The sequence below is a fragment of the Osmerus eperlanus genome, chromosome 7 (assembly GCF_963692335.1).
Source record: "Osmerus eperlanus chromosome 7, fOsmEpe2.1, whole genome shotgun sequence".
NCBI lineage: Eukaryota > Metazoa > Chordata > Actinopteri > Osmeriformes > Osmeridae > Osmerus > Osmerus eperlanus.
In genome coordinates, this window is record NC_085024.1 from 7882390 (window position 1) to 7899878 (window position 17489).

Sequence of the window (17489 nt, forward strand, 5' to 3'; positions counted from 1 at the left end):
TGGACACTAGGGATGTGCATCTCCATCACTGACAACGATGCGATACACATCTCGATGCACTTCCAACTATCCGATACATTAAAGATACATAAAAACAACTACTAATGTGATAAGATATGATTCACCCCTATTGCGATGCAGTGTGATTCGACACAATGCTATTCAATGAGATGCGATGCAAAATAATATGATGCTATGCAATTTAATATGGTACATAATGATTTATTTCTTTGTCAGACAGCAAATCATCAATTAACTTAACAAGTGAAAGGTTTACTTCACATATTAAACAAAGTCTCTGACAAAAGATAAAATAACATCAGGCCTGGACCTTGCCTTAAACCAGTCCTTTCCTGTTGTATGTGTTCTCTGAATGTAAAAAAGGGTAAACTATTACTGGCAGTCACAAGCTGCTGTAAACACTGTCATAACACCACACACTAAATTGAACTCGTACGTCCTACTTTAAGGTTTTTCTCAATGACTCAGCTATCTCTCGTCTTACTTTGTCGTACACAACAGGGATTTGTTTCTCGGAGAATAGCTTCCTATTCTTGCTAGGGGTACCGGAGGAGCTAGCCACTGACTGTACATTTACATTCATGCATTTAGCAGACGCTTTTATCAAAAGCGACTTCCAAGAGAGAGCTTCACAAAAGAGCATAGGTCACTGATCATAACGAGATAGCCCCAAACATTGCGAGCAGCCAAAACATGAAGCATAAATTGTGAAAAACCAAATAAGTGCCAAAGGGAAGAACCATAAGAGCATGCAGTTAAACAAGTTACAATCAAACAACATGAAACTCAAAAAGTGCAAGAGTGTACCTCTAGAAAAACAATCAGTAAAATAGTTCACAGCGAGTACAACAATTTAAAACCGTTACAACTAACCAACAAGAGCAACAAGTCTCTCAATAAGAGTCACTGTGATCCTGGAGGAAACTAACATCAGGTCCACTGTAGCCATAGCTGAATCCGAGGGGGAGGCAGCTGTCTCCACACAAAGAAATACCATGTAGCCTCTTCAGGTGACTACCTAAATTAGCCGTGCTCCCTGTGTACTTTATAGCAGCACGACATATCTTGCCAATTGCATGGGTCTTGTCAAATTGCCCATCTTTCTTGTAAAATCCGAAGTGTTGCCAAACCTTGGATTTATTGCAATTGGAACGTGTAATTCGCCATGATAACACTCGCCGGAACACGCCTCCAACTCGCGCGAAACTTGGCCGAGAGACTTGACGAGAATCGGCCACTGACAGCAGTGGAGATGAGAGCGCGCTTAAGAAACAGTTATAGAGGAGGATTCTATATAAATATAAAATGATTGGTCACAAATCATTGGTCACATTTCTAAATAGTAAATGGTGTTCTACACACGATTCTATATAAATACATCGGATTATACCGACGCAAAAATGTTAGAAACGATGCGTCGCGATTCATCCCACATTGTATCCGGTGCACACCTTTTTTGATCTGGGCCATCTCATCATGAGCTTTTATGCCGATGCATCGATGCGAACCGGTGAATCTTCCCATCCCTACTGGACACCTCTTGGTTAGTTGCAACTTTTCATTGCCAATATTGACAACACGTTAAGAAACTTGACTTCAATTTGAAGCAGTAAATCCAAAGGTATCCAAAAGTAATGTCTTGAATGGTCTGGCTTCACTTCAGGTCTCGTCTCACTAAATGGTAATACTGGCATGGCATAATGGTGAGGCTAGATAGTTATAGCTAGCTGCCTTCTTATCGACCTAGCTATCCACATAATGACAGAGCGACGTAGCGGTGGCAGTGATTGTCTTCTTCAACCCTCTACGGACACAATGAAGCTTGAGTCGCCATTGGCTAGTAATTTATTTTATTTTATTCGCCAGACTTTTAACATGAAATGCATGAACAATGCAACTGGAAAAAAATCACATTATCTGTCTGAATTAGTCTTTATGTTGCATATGGATTTAATCCACCATTTTTTAGCAAATGGCTTTCTCTTGTCACTTGACTTCAGCCACCTCTCCACAGCTGATGATGGATCATAGGCTACTGCTGAAGCTCTGGGGTCTCATTTATAAAACTGTGCGTAGGATTCTTACTAAAAGTGTACGTACGCCCAAAAGCCTAAAATGGCGTACGCACACAAAAATTCAGATTTATAAAACCGTGCGTACGCACACCTGTACGCAATGTTCCCTTTATAAATCACAGATTACCCACAAGTGTGCGTACGTGAATCAGCATTGTACCCCGCCCTGAACACGCCCATTTTTAACCATAAATAGTCAATGAAAAGCACCTCATGAATGCTAATCTAGTATCTCATCATGACCCTGGCATGCGATTGTTCTTTACGGTGAATCATAGCGCATGACAACTTCTCAGACACTGTTAGCCTATTGGTGGAGCTCGAAAACTCCGAAAATGTGGTGGCCGGTAGATCACCAATTACAAAAACTGTGCCAGTGATACCGCGAGTCGAGATACAATTTGAAAACAAAAGCGTTTTGTTATGAACAGTAATCTATTAAAGTCTGGACTGATGACGTGGAGTGTAGCGATTGCACGGGAGCTTAACGACTGTATTTCCAGTTTTTGACATAAGATTATATATGCATAGTATTAAATAAATATATTTAGTTATACACTGTATTCTGCAGTTATTTAAAGGTAGGATATGTGATGTTATCTGCATTCCATGCAGTCGGGCATTTCCCCCTCCTGCACTCCGGTAGTGGACAATATGATGGTGAGACAGCGCTGAATTTTGATTTAAAATTTGAGTTGATTGTACAAGGTGTTTATGGAACAATTATCACTCAGTACAAGCTAAAATAATAGTGCTGGATTAAATCTACATGATAATGATGAAATCGAGTGAAAAAAGTGTGTGAGGAAAACAAAATATATAAATATTACGAGTAATCGTTATTCCCACATTTACTTTCTGCAGTCTGACTACAGTACGGTCATCTGTGTCGCCAATTCCAACTGTTTCCAAAATGTGCGTAGGCCTACGGGAGGGTCAGAGTTTGCGTGTAGGACCGCACATTCTCCCGTCAAGTTTGTTTTTTATAAATCACAACCTTTGCGTGGAAAGTGGCGTACGCACATTTTCAGCCCCGTTTTGTGCGTACGCAAGCTTTATAAATGAGACCCCTGGCTTTTTGTTTAAATGAAGATCAGGTCTGAAAGGCGTGAGGATGTGAGACTGCTGCGGACATCTGATTTTATTCTCTTTTGGTCACTGAAGGCTCTTTCGCAGTTGGCAGTGCTGATTAGCAGAGCAAGAATAATCTGAACAAGCAACAGTAATCTTAAATTGTCTTGATAACAAAAAGAACTATTAAGCGTTTTCTGCTCAGACTGGAATTGTAGATTTTTTTACGTCCATCTCTGTGCGTGACGAGTGCCGTAAAAAGAAAGTCAATCTTTTTGTGAGAGAACGCGACTGAGGCAGTGTAGCGTTTTACCTTCCCATATTTACTTGCCTAGTGTGAAATTTGGTCGCATATGCGAGTGATTTACTCGCATTGGAGTTGGAGTTAGAGGGTTGGTCTTCTTTGTTAGGCGTAGCAATGGTTGCTAACTTTGTTAGCTAACATTACCTGGCACTAATCACCCCCCATACTACCTGTACATCTTGCACACGGAAAACAGTGCTCGATAAGTTTCAAACTATTTAAGACTTCAATGTCTATGTTCTGTAGAGCACTTATCCGCTCAAGTACCTCTACAAAATCTACAATGTGTGCCAAAATGACAAGCCATGCTGATCAATTTGATCTACTAAGGCCTTCCATCATCTCTAGAATCTAGGTGTCCCTAGCTGCCTTCGATCTTGTGCAGCTGCGTTGGTCTGAAGATAACCACGCCCCTCTCGTTTGCATGTGAGACTGGAAATAAATACAGCACAGAAATAAATGTGGTGCTCGGAAATATATGTGGCGTTAGGAAATAAGTCTCAAAAAGTTAATAAATGTGGCATTAGGAAATAAAATGTTGTCTTTACAAAAACATTTTTACAAAGTCATTTTGAAATAAATAAATGTATTTATTTATCGATGTAGGTAAATGGATTCAGCTATATAATTATATGATGCTATATTTATTGCCATCTTTTTTAATTTCATGGTTTATTTCACAGCCTTATTTATTTATGTATTTATCTATTTATTTACCTATCTATTTATTTAATTGTGACTAACACGGCGTTCCATATACGATGGCCTCAGGCTCGACAGGTGTTGTGCAAAACCTGCCTGGCTAACGTTGCTACCTCACGGGCAACACCACCACCGATCATTTATCATTCTGATTACTATAAAAGGGGGGACTCTTTGTATGAAATGTTTTTGCCAATGAAAGCCTTTAAAACTTATGAAATGCCTACTGTTTTCCAGTATACCATAGAAATGTGAAAAAATAATCTACAAATACAAAATAATCTACAAACCAGCAAATTTGCAAAACCCAAAATTTGTCCCTGGCAATACTTTTGGCCACAACTGTACTGTCAGTATACAGAATTTCTGGTGGGTGTATCCTGGTTGACAGTTACAGTGGTACTCCGTTATCTCAACATGTCTGTGAGTGACAGGTATTAAAGTCATGTACCAACCTCTCCTCAGGTTTCCATAGCAATATCAGCCCTCTGTCAGTGACTTGGCATATGTCATCCATCCTTGCACCGTATGTGTGCAGCCTGGTTAAATGTTATTTTGCCTTGATCTTCTAAATAAGACCCTATGTATGGTTTTTGGTTGTCAGGAACATGTCTGGACATTCTGAACAGTTCAAAATCCAGAGCTAATTTGGTGGAAGAGAGCTATCCATCATTGATTAAACAATCGACAGACACAAAGCTGACATTAACTTTGCTGTTATTTAGGCTTTTGTGGATAACAACCCTGCCATCCGCTGGTGCCCCAGGGCAGGCTGTGAGCGGGCAGTACGTCTTTCCATCCAGGATCCTGGCAACAGCTCATCTGACCCTCTAAGTTTCCCTCTGCTAAGGGCCCCTGCGGTCGATTGTGGCAAGGGACATCTTTTCTGTTGGTCAGTAGCCAGTCAATTCCAAACACTTTATCGCAGAGAGGAAATTCCTTATTACACATTGTGTTTTTGATATGGCGAGCAGTATATGAGGCAGTGCCTGTCATTGTTCATATGGTACAACAGTTTTTGCATCAGATGGGATACCCCGAAGGATTATGAATGAAATTTGAAATGTTTTAATTGGTGTGTCTCCATGGCACTATGCTTGTGTGTTTCTATGTAACTGGTCCTGCATGTGCGTGTGTGTGCGCGCACGCAATTGCGTGCACGCATGCTTGCACGTCTGCAAATTTACCCTCTCTGCGTGTTGGCATGCTAACAGGATGAAAGGGACCAGGTGCCTGTAGCGTTTTACCTTCTGTCAGGTCTTTAACAAGCCACTCTCGTCGCTCGTTCAGTTCTCCTTCAATGCTATGAAATCCACTTATACTCTACACAAGTGACTTTCTCCTGCTTTGTCAAGTAATATAACTGTAGGTACAAACGAGGTAGTCCAAGGTAGTGGAAATGTACCTAATGGCATGTGGGAAATATGTGCGGGTAAGAATAATGACTGCTTTGTAACTTTGGGCCAAACTAAGTGCTCATCTCTGTGTTTCAAGGGAGTGCCAGGGTGAGGCCCATGAACCATGTGACTGTGAGATATGGAGGATGTGGCTGCATAAAGTTACTGAAATGAAGCCAGAGGAATGTGAGTAGATTTACATTTATTTATATAGCTGAGTTACTAGCTCTAGGTTGTAATGACAATGATGAAGTGCAATATTTTGTACTGAACTTTTTGTTTTAAGTCTTCTTTTAAAATTGTATTATTCTCACAGAACAACCTCCAAAAATGCTCAGACAAATTGTGAAATTATGCCATGTTATTTGTATTTTAATTGTAAGAATAATTTGTGTGTTTTCCCTGTTAAGTGGCTGGTGTGAGTGAGGCGTATGAAGATGCGGCCAACTGCTTATGGCTACTCTCTAACTCCAAGCCATGTGCCAACTGCAAGTCTCCCATTCAGAAGAATGAGGGCTGTAACCACATGCAGTGCGCTAAGGTAGGGTTGTAACTAGGGATGCTCATTTTGGAGAGAAAATTCACAGATAACCAACGCTCGGTGATGACAATTAACCGTTAACCTACAAGATAAAATGTTTTGAACGGATGTGTCTGTGACCCATTAAAAAAAAAAAAAAAACAATACAACAAATGTTTTTTTCAAGTGGTTGATTTTTTAAATAGCGGCTTAAACAACAACAGAACAAAAACAGATTTACAAAATGAAAACACATTGAATCCGAGAGAGCAGAGAGCGCTGGCTGGTCGGCGATGACAACGGGAAAGTACAATTACAGTTATCTTGCTGCTGCTTAACAACGAATACAGAGATTTGTCACTAGCCCTAGATGTGACTTTTTGTCACTAGGGAAGGTGAAAGGTTGCTAAATCTAGCAACATTATCGCTAAATTGGCAACACAGTTTAAACAATAGTATTACCCACTAAACATTCGTATTGTCGGTTACCGGTTACACGGTTAAATATGGCTGCAAGCAGCAATGGTTAACTAGAGAGGGTACAATTTCTGGGGAAATTGTAGAGTGTGCTTGCTTGCGTCGGTTGCACAGGGGGGTCCGTTTTTTAATGACATTTTTACAACTGATATTTCTGTATATTTTATATAAAAATGCATACTTATTATTTATAAAGATTACATAGATTTAAAAGCATATTTTTTTTGCTGCTAATTTACAACTCAAAATACGAGTGAAGTGTAGAATTAAATAGATGTCTTCTCATTTCCCCTGCAAGAGGCAGCCTCATAGTTGAATCAAAACGAATACATTTGGCAGACCGGTGTAAAAATTGGCCTAATCTCTATGACTTAAACGTCCTTTTAAGTTTTTCCCTTCTTGTGATATTTTCAGGCATTTAGCCTACTCATATTGCATTCATTCATGAATAAAGAACCCCCTTTGAAGATTATTCTACGACGTTACCGGCAGTAGAAGATGTAAACGCGATTCAAACAGTAACATCTGCTAACTGAAAACGTAAATAAGCTTGACATTTATTTAGTGGAAAATCGCTTTCATAAAAAGCTCACTGGTAGCAATCATTGTCAGTAACAACGCAAAGTGCGATATAGCCCTGTGTGGAGAAGCTGCCCTGGTAAATTGTACTACTACAGTACAGTAGACTACTGCTGTGTTCGTCTAGGTAGCGGTTGCGTTGGTTGAATTGGATTTAACGTTCCGTTGTACGGTTTAGGCTGAAATTAATTATTTTCATGAACAGATTGACAAAGTTTAGGCTGTGGCAATGAAGTTAAGGTTAGTAGTTAGATAGACTTTTGATTTAAGTAAGGGGAGTGCCTAAAGGCCGATTTATACTTATCCATTTTTACGGAAACGGACACAGGGAACGCCCTCTCCGACGAGGAATTCCCTCTCCGTGCCCTCTCCGAGCCCCTCGGAGAGCTCTAAGTGCACCTCCTGATTTTCCTGACTATCCGTCTGTCCGTCCGTCATTTTACGGATACCCCTTGGCTGTGATTGGACTGTGCCGTGATAAACAGGACGAACGGAATCCTTTGACCGCCATTGCTGTAAGTTTTTACAATTCATATTTCAGCTAAACAGTACATGTAAATCAGCATCTGACTTAAAATGTGACGAGAAATGGGCAGTGTAGTTGCTGAAAATTTGCGTATTTTATTGATGAAACGGTTTTGTACATTTGCTCCGACTTCTCGATAAACTAGGTAAATAAACACTCGACGACGACTTACAAAAAACCGTTGCGCCACCCACTCTTCTGGCGGTGAATTGTTTTCAGCACCCACAGCCTTCGGAGTACTATAAATTAAACCAATCCGTCCAACTCCGTCCGTCCGTCTGTCCGTAACGGAGTCGGAGAAGTATAATTTGGCCTTAACATGTTCTGTCGCCGTTTGACTTCCTACAGCTATGTAGATGTTTTTGTAGTGTCTCGCGTAGGCTAGCGTTGCAGTGAGCAACACTGGTTTGAAACCACAGGTAATGATAATTTCACCCACAAATCGTTTACTTGTAATGTAATGTCATAATAAATCCTAAAACGAACATGTATTTGTGAGGAATGTTTATTTTAACGATTGAAAACAGATGCATCATAGACCACTGTAGTATGTGTTGCCCGGGCAACAGAGGCTAATGTCATGATGCTAATGCTTCAGTGAAATAGTAGACTACCGTTTCCGAAAGTAGATGTGGGCCTACTTCCTTAATAATATCAGCTAATATTGTACATTACATTTCACAATTGTGTTTCACATCACAAAGTAAAATAAGTAAATAGTTATCACCCTGGCCTCTTTGCTTGTGGCGTTTCTGCAGCTGCCTTGCAGTAAAGCTATAGTTAGCCTAGCTATCCCCCAACTTAACAGATGCGAAACGAATGTTCTGCTACAGGTAATCACGCGTGGTTTCGTGATGTTAGTGACGTAGTGACGTTAGTAACGTCAGTGCCTGTGGCTAGCAAATTAGCACTTTTCACCACAAAAACGCAATTTCTACTGAAACCATGCAACGGAACGTAAATAAAAGTACAAACAACGCAATTGCTACCAATACGAAACTTTTGACACCTAGGTTGTCTATGTAGTCCAAATATTGACTGATCCTTAGGGGGGCGAAAATAAACAATAACTAGAAATGGCTGTTCCTGCGAAACAGCAGTGAGAATGCTGAAAACCTGAATGGGGATAGCTGACCATGCTAAAAAAGCGGAAGATTGTGAAAATTTTGTAGAAAGTTATAAGCTGAAGCGCCTGAAAGGTATTTTTGAAAGGGGCTGGATGAAGGTATAAAACTACAGAAAAGAGAAGAAAAATGCAAAAAGAGAAATAATTCTGAAGAATTTGAAAATTTAACAGAAAATTATTTGCTGGAGTTTCAAAAGGGCTGAAATGTATGTTAGAGAGGACCTGCAGCAAGATGAAGGCAGAAAAGTACAGAAAAGATAAGAAAAATGCAAAAGTACTGGCAGTTGGAAGGTACTGCTGTGAAAGGTATTTTTTAAAGGACCTGGAGCAAAATGAAGGCAGAAAACAGAAGAAAAGAGAAGCAAAGAAGAAGAAAAATGCAAAACAATGAGGGGAAAAATTCAGAAAGATGAGCTTCAGGAAAATGTGAAAATTTAGCAGAAAACCAGTTGCTGAAGTCTGGGTTGAACGAATTTGAAGGCTGGAAAAATTTAGCAACCGTTGGTCATTGGCAACAGACTGGCAACATTTCTAACCTAGAATCTAGGTTTCAGGTTCAAGACGGAGGAGAAACTAATCATGTGTGCCTGGACACCCAGTCCTGTTCAGACACTTAATTTAAGATGACATCAAAATAATAATTCATAGTGCAGGGTTGCCAATGTTGTCGTTGTCCCTGGTGAGTTTTTTATACTTAAATAATAAGATCATGCTACATCTAACCAGGATCATTTCTTGCAAGTGTGTCAAAGTGGTATTTTTACAGACTGTATTAACACCGTAGGCTTGAATAATAACCGAAGGCGTGAAGCTAGAGAGAGGATGCAATGGAAAATGTCCTACATAAGCTAGATCTACTGCTTCAAATTGAAAACAGAGACCATCTTTTGATTAAAGACAAGTTCCTTAACCTCTATTGTCAATATCGCCAATAAAAAGTAAATACTCTTCAGTTACGAAGCATTTGTTTGTAGCTAGGTAATGAATGATAGTTATTAGACCGTATGTGACCTGGTTTCGCCGTTCTATTAGCAGCCATGAGGACAGTAGCGTCACTAGAATGGCCATAACTAACAAAAGATCAAATATCGAATTTGTCCGCTGTTCTACATTGCCCACATAATTACGTATATTTCATTCCAAGACTCTGCCGAAACCATAGATATCCTTTGTGTCTGTGCGGTCAGAAATACAACTCCTTTGGCAGTTTCAAAAAGGTTCATGGTGTGTGTCTGTTTGGTTGCCACGGCGATGGCGCAGCTGTGATAGCTAGTAGTTACATTGGCTGAAAGAGGATACCTTTTCCTACATTTTAAGGTATAACTTGTTTCTGTAAGTTAAACTATATGAAAATTAGAGGAATTTGTTTGACAATTTAGTTGAATATCAGAAAAAGAACAGCCAGCTGCTCATTCATAAAAATGAAGAAGGAGCAAACATTTTAATGTATTTCAAATGGTCATAATTCAAAATTGGCTGAATATTTGAAAAAGCTGAATCATTTGGGAATAGCTGAATGTCTTGTGAACATTTTAAAGGTTGAATGGTGTCTCTAGCTGAAAGTATGCTGAAGTAGTTACGTTTGAAAGAGGAAGCTTTTTAATCATTTGAAAGGATTTACCATTACTTTTAATGGGAGAATAATTTGCACAAAAACCTTAATATCTTAAAAAGTATAAAAGTGAGAAATACGAATCGGTGAGAATCGGTGAAAGTATGCAGGACTAGTTAAAGGACAAAAAACGGCGGAAGAACTAAGAAGTTGGAAAAACATATAGTGAGAATGCTGAACAGCATTCTCACAATAAAAAAAACTAGAAAGTGGAATGCTGAAAGATGAATTATTTGTTTTTAAATTACTGAAAATAGGCTACAGAATTAGAAAATACCCGCAAGCTGAAAGCTGAAATGAATTTCAAAAATGTGTGAGTCACACAAAAGAGGCAGTGTGGAAACTAAACTGCATCATCTAACAAAGCTAAGTGCTTAAATACAATGCGGGAGAATAAGTTTGAACGTTGTGAAGCAATCGAAGAAATTGTAGAATTTCAAGAGGCAGTGTGGAAGCTGAACTGCATCATCTAACAAAGCTAAGAGCTTAAATAGCCTACAATGCGGGAGAAGCTGAACTGTTAAACTGTAGAAGTAGTAGACGTAGTATATTCGTTTTAGTAGCTGAAATTATAGTGCTCTTAGTCTTTTAATGAGACGAGTTGACTGAATAGCTCTGTCTTGTGACTCCACTAATCAGCTAATACAAATAACCTGTGTGAGAGACTGAGCGGTGCGTGTCTGTCGTTGCCACGGTGATGGTGCAGCTATGATTGCTAACGCGCTGAGGGCAGAGAATAACAGAAATGTTGCTAGAATCCACACCTCAAACAAGTTAACCTAGACGCAAAACTATACGTCCAATCCAAAAAATAAGGATATTTTCCGAGACCCAAGACTGCCGAAACCAGAGATGTATTTTATATGTATGTGCGGTCAGAAATACGACTCTACCGGCAGTTTCAAAATCTTGTTCTTTTTGCTTTCTCTGACGAATTTGTCCCAACATTTGCATTAGTCTCTATGGGGCTTGAGACAGACTTTGTCTCACTCTCGGGCTCCTCACGCAAAAAGTAAATAACTGTGGGTTTCCCTACCCATATGAGTCCGACCAGCACAAGCACGGCATCGTTTTGTTCCAAAATTAAGCTTGAAAAGTTAATATTGTGGCCGTGAGGGCAAAAGTGCCATTTAAAAAAAAAAAGCTGAATTATTTAAAAATAGTTTAGGGTTTTGTCAACATTTTAAAGTTTAAATGGTGGCTCTAGCTGAAAGATTGAGGAAGAAGAAGGATTTGGAAGTTGAAGAAGTTTAAAGAAGTTTGAGAGGATTTGAAAGAAAACTCCATTGGAAACCCATGTTAAATATATTATGAATATTGATTTATATTAATTCAAGCATAAGAGGTACAAAGCTGAAAAGTCATAGCAGGAATGGCCTGAAACTGCTGAATTTCTTGATAGCTGAACGGTTTTAATAGCTGAAGATTTGAAGGAGCTAAAACAAAAAAACATTTAGCAGACGCTCTTATCCAGAGCGACTTACAGTAAGTACAGGGACATTCCCCCCGAAGCAAGTAGGGTGAAGTGCCTTGCCCAAGGACACAACGTCCTTTGGCACGGCCGGGAATCGAACTGGCAACCTTCAGATTACTGGCCCGACTCCCTCACCGCTCAGCCGTCTGACTCCCTACTGTGATACTATCTAGCATCACATCAAACCCAAAATACGTCCTAAATTTGGGCTAATCCCCGAATGTTTACAACATCTGGCTCCGCGCCTGATTTACACTCGGATCGATAAGCTGTCTCGAAAATGGTATCAATAAAAAAAAAATACGATCCCTTTCCGTAATCATGATACCCCCTAAAAATGTTCACTGAACCCCCAGTCAAAGAAGGCTGCATTTGTCCCTGGATGGAAGGCAGTTTCAAGAAAGATGGGAAAGCGAATACATGTTTTCAAGGATAAAAAACGGTATGTACTTTGTGTTATGAGGCAATGTCGGGCGTTAAAGAGTAGTCACAATCACCGTTTGCATTTTGACACCAAACACAAGAGATAAATATGCCAAATTTAGCCTCCAAGAAAAACAGCAAATTGTCGAAGAATTAAAAGGAGGACTGCAATCGCAGCAGACTATGTTCACAAAAGCTACAGCTAAAAATGATGTTTTTACATCGTTACGTCATAGTTACAACTGGCCCTTTGAGGCCAACCATAATGCTGATGTGGCCCTCTGTGAAAATGGGTTTGACACCCTGTCAGTAATATTAATCTATCAAGCATTGCACAGTCAGTTGGTGAACAAGTTTAAGAAAGCTTTATTGCTTGCGGCCGGCCCACAAGGAGACAAAAACATCACACGCCATTGTGCTACAAAGTTTGTCTGCTAGCATGTTGCGCTAGCTACCTATTTAAGCAGCCCCGCTCTTTACAGTCATTGGTTAAGACAAAGGCATGCAAATGTCCCATGGCTCTTCTTCATTGCTATCTAGCAACTTGCTTATTTAAGTACTTGCGCATATGCGACCTACAAATTTAGATTTTATTGGGTGTGCACAACGTTAGCACACGTTAGCAACGACGCATAGATACAACGTTCTAGTAAGACAGCGATATCAGCGAGCCCTCAGCATTAGTACCGTAGCTAAAAATCTAGGAAAGTTGAGGCTACTTTTCACTTGGTACCTATAAACCTTGCTAAAACTCTTGGAAAGTTTAGGCAATTTTTTGCTAGGTACCTACGAACATGTCTTAATCTGCAAAACAAGTGGGTTCCTCTTCGTTCTTTTGGTGAGCAGTCTTGCGTACGGTGGCCCTGAAGTGCAAATCACACCCACTAACATGAGTGCATCCCCCAAATGAAAACACTCCCCCCAAATATGAGTCAACTCCCCCCAAATAGGATGACTTGCTCTCCTCCCCCCAATACAAAGACACGCTCCCCCAAATGGGAAACGACATTACATTAACTCAAAAACACATTACATTAACTCATAACGGAAAGGGTAGGTACAACACTTCGTCGCTGAATGGATGCAGTAACTAACAAGAAATTGATCGACAGAAGTACAAAATGCAATAGCTTTACAGAGTTACGTGCACCATGACATTTGTTTGGCTATCGAAGCATGTAGCAAGTAGTAGGCTACTTGTGCAAAAGTATAAATTGCATGTTAAACGTCAAAATCGATAGCGAAACAACCATCCTGGTCCACGTAACTCTGTCATTACCATGAAATTGATCGTTTTGGTTGGAAGAAAAGAAGAAACATTTGTGTTAACAATTCAGAGTCATGACTTGCACTACTCTTTATTTTAATCAGGGACATTCCTATGAAATAATCTTAGATATGCTGTTAATGTTTCACAACATAAAAATAAGTAGCCTATGCGCACGCTAAAAACACAGTTGAAGGAAGCAGGACTTTTCAGAAGAAAAAACTAATAGTCCACAACAGAAGAACGAAATGCCACAATGACAGTTACGTGGACCAGGATAATTGTTTGGCTATCGATTTTTACGTTTAACACGCAATATATACTTTTGCATAAGTAGCGTACTATTTGCTACATGCTTCGATAGCCAAACAAATGTCCTGGTGCACGTAACTCTGTCAGGCTATTGCATTTTGTACTTCTGTCGATCAATTTCTTGTTAGTTACTGCATCCATTCAGCAACAAAGTGTAGTACCAACCCTTTCCGTTTTGAGTTAATGTAATGTGTTTTTGAGTTAATGTAATGTCGTTTCCCATTTGGGGGAGCGTGTCCTTGTATTGGGGGGAGGTGAGCAAGTCATCCTATTTGGGGGGAGTTGACTCGTATTTGGGGGTAGTGTTTTCATTTGGGGGATGCACTCATGTTAGTGGGTGTGATTTGCACTTCAGGGACACCGTACTTACGAGCCCTTCTTACCCCGCGTCATGGAGCCGAGCAGCTAAATACTTATTTAGCAGTAACGTTGCTACGGTATCCCTGCTTGTGTTTGCACTGTTGCTCAGCAAGTATCGTGTCGTGGTGTAGGAGGACTGATCGACAAGCGCATCATACATTTAAGTCATTTAGCTAAGACTTGCATGTACAGTACGTAATGTCACATTTAATAATGTATTTAAACTCAAGCTCAAAAACGGACGCAAGCACACCCCAAAATTTCCCCGGAAAATGGTACCCTCTCTAGTTACATTAATAATTGCATTGCAAGTCGATTTAAAGTGTGCCCCTAAATGTTCTGCTTGTGCTCCTAAAATGTTCAATCAGGGGCTACTGTGCTCATAGTAAAAAAAAGTTAATCTGGAGCCCTGCTTTGGTATATTGACCCCAAAATGTGTGTGTGTCATTGTGACCCCACACTGACCAGACCACATCAGTTTGGTCACAGTGCCAGCTATTGGTCAAATATAAGTAATTAAATCATATAACAATGGATTGTATTTATAACTTTTCAACCAAAAAGTTTGCCCAAAAACATTTACAACTGTCTAAAATTGCTATTTTTTACAGTTTGTCCTGCTATGCTTGTTTAGCTCCTTATTTAGTGTATTATGTGCTTGGCCCCTTAATTGCTGCTTGCAGATATATTTGACTTGCTTATTTAAGTACAAAACATTTCACGGCAGACAACGGTGTTGTACATTGTTTCATTTCCATTATACATGACACGTACTCCAAGATAGTCTATTAGATTTCCGTTGTCTTATCAGCAGCAATATGTTTGTTAATAGCATTGGCTATTAATAATTAGTTTAATTAACTAAACATATGCGTCTTTGTTTATCGGTGGTGACTTGATTGAAATTAGTATAGCTAAAGACACCAAAAGTGCTTATCAATCAACTCCCATCACGCCCCGTCAGTAATCCTAAAACAAGTTTTTTTATATTGAGTGACTTCTGCAACATTAACTTTCATAATATGAAAAAAAGAAAGAAAACAAGTCTTTGAATGTCTATCATTCAAATGTCCAATCACATATGCACATGTCACCCGTTGCCATTGGTGAGTTACCATCGGTGAATGTCATCTTATGTAGAGTCCCAATGTTTTGTCTGTCTAGTTATCTCAGAGGCGACAAGGCTAGAAGAAGTGTCAATATGTTTGCCCTCTAATAAAATATGTGCATATTCAGTAATATATTCTCTTGTCCATTTTAAGCGCAGCAAATTGAATGTGACAGGCTGTCTGTCCAGGCAGTACGGTTAAGAGACTCGGAGGAGTGACTGTCTCATAGCTAGGAAATACACTTTCATGACTCATAGAAAGTAGGCCGGCTCTGAGACCGTTTTCCAGGCTAAGAGCAAGGTTCTAATAACACTGTGAATCTGAAACTTTAATTTAGGCCTACATTCTTCAAGCTGCTAGGGAGAAAGGTTCAAAATCTGGCTTTAATATTTGCATTGTACTTTCTTCCAAAATAATTGTGTGTAATGTTTCAGACTTAAATGTATTTTTGTGCTCTGTCGTAGTCATCCTGTGTTGTGGTCGTTGCAGCCAATCACCTCTTAGTTGCCTGGATATAATTTACCAAAGACACCGACAGTGGTGGAAGTTGTCACTGTATCCTGTATCTATCTCTCAGAGCTCTCAGGACGATAAAGATGAATGTCTACTGTGTGTGTGTGTGTGTCGGGCAAGGAGTAGTAAAGCGTGTGGTTTATAGGCTTCTGTACTGGGCTGTTGATTCCCTCAGACAGTAGGGCCCATTCTTTGCATCAGTAAAGAGACAGGCGTCCCCTAAGGAGAGGAAGCTTGGGACAGCAGCAGAGGGAGCGCAGGAAAGGGCAGCACCTGACCTCATCATTACCTGTGGAGAAATGGCTTTTTCCCTCCCGTTGCTTAGAAACACAAGACTCACTGTTGCCAAGAGATATCTCCTTTTGTCTCTCTGCCTGTCTTTTTGAGCGTCTGCAACCTTATGTTGGCAAAGTACTGGCCTCATTTCTTTCTGTAATGTGCAGTGGATTTTTTTGTGGGGTTGACGTGGGTAACTGATCTGTTCACATTCACCATCATCGGCGAGACAAAGTGTAAAGTGGCCCTATTTTACACATGCACTCTTTCTCGTTTCCCTTTCTCTGTATTGGTTTTCTAAGAAGTCCTCAGTGTGTCACAGCAGTTTGTATTTGTCACTTCCCAGCAGTGTTATTTGTAGAAACCACTTAAGCTTTAACTGGGACTTATAGTTTTCCCTTCATGCCGTTGGCAAAAATGTATTTTGTTGTTCTGCAGTGCAAGGTCAGACTGATCCTAATTAGATTTGGGGTTTTGGAGAGTGGCGACTCGTGGAAAGTCACAGAAACACTGCTGAGTGTAATTCATTCCAGAAACTGTAAACATTGTAAATTGTCACGTCAATTGACGTGAAAATAAATAAAAATAAATAAATAAAAGAAAGACAAATCTATTAGTTATTCTTCGTGTTCTTCTAGTTGAACTCTGTTCCTCAAGTGGAACCACACTTTGCTGACTACCCTCTGTGTGTGCAGTGCAAGTACGACTTCTGTTGGATCTGCCTGGAGGAGTGGAAGAAGCACAGCTCATCCACTGGAGGCTACTACCGGTGCACACGTTACGAGGTCATCCAGCAGGTGGAGGAGCAGGCCAAAGACATGACTGTGGAGGTAAGACAGCTGTACATTCTACATTCACATGCTATTAGGGTCATATTCACACAGATATCAAAACACTCCTTCTTTACTGGCGTGGCTATTTGGGAGACTTAACGCTATAAGTGCCGAGAGGGGTCATTTGGGCTCAGGCATTTTTTTTCTTCTTCGAACTCAATCAAATTCCAGGAACCTGTTTTCTTGAATTTCCTAGATATGTGTTTTTTCACCTACTATTTGTACATTTTCAAAATCACACAGGGAAAAGCTAATTTAAGGCTATTTTGCTTGTGTTTTGGTTTCATTGCGCATTCAGCCATTTTTTCCCTGCCTTTCAAGGCTGCAATTCGCCTTTCTATCAGCAGATGGCTGTCATTCAGACAAAGGTTAGGCCTTTATAGCCTAAATAAGATATGTCTAACAAAATATGTATAGTTTACAGGCCTATATAGTCTATAATTATGTGCATAATTTTTTTGGGTGAATTCTATGAAGTGCATTCACTTCACATGGGCGTTTGTGTGTTGACT

General features: G+C 39.9%; 1 protein-coding gene across 3 annotated transcripts in view; it reads left to right on the top strand.

Annotated features, from left to right (window-relative positions):
• LOC134022947 (ankyrin repeat and IBR domain-containing protein 1-like) overlaps positions 1 to 17489 on the top strand; it is a 78762-nt gene that overhangs the window by 31745 nt on the left and 29528 nt on the right. For all 3 annotated transcript variants that reach the window (XM_062464698.1, XM_062464697.1, XM_062464699.1), the window contains 4 exons: positions 4899 to 5065; positions 5668 to 5756; positions 5981 to 6111; positions 16840 to 16974. In XM_062464698.1, coding sequence (XP_062320682.1) covers positions 4899 to 5065; positions 5668 to 5756; positions 5981 to 6111; positions 16840 to 16974 — 522 coding nt within the window. The remainder of the gene's footprint in view (positions 1 to 4898; positions 5066 to 5667; positions 5757 to 5980; positions 6112 to 16839; positions 16975 to 17489) is intronic.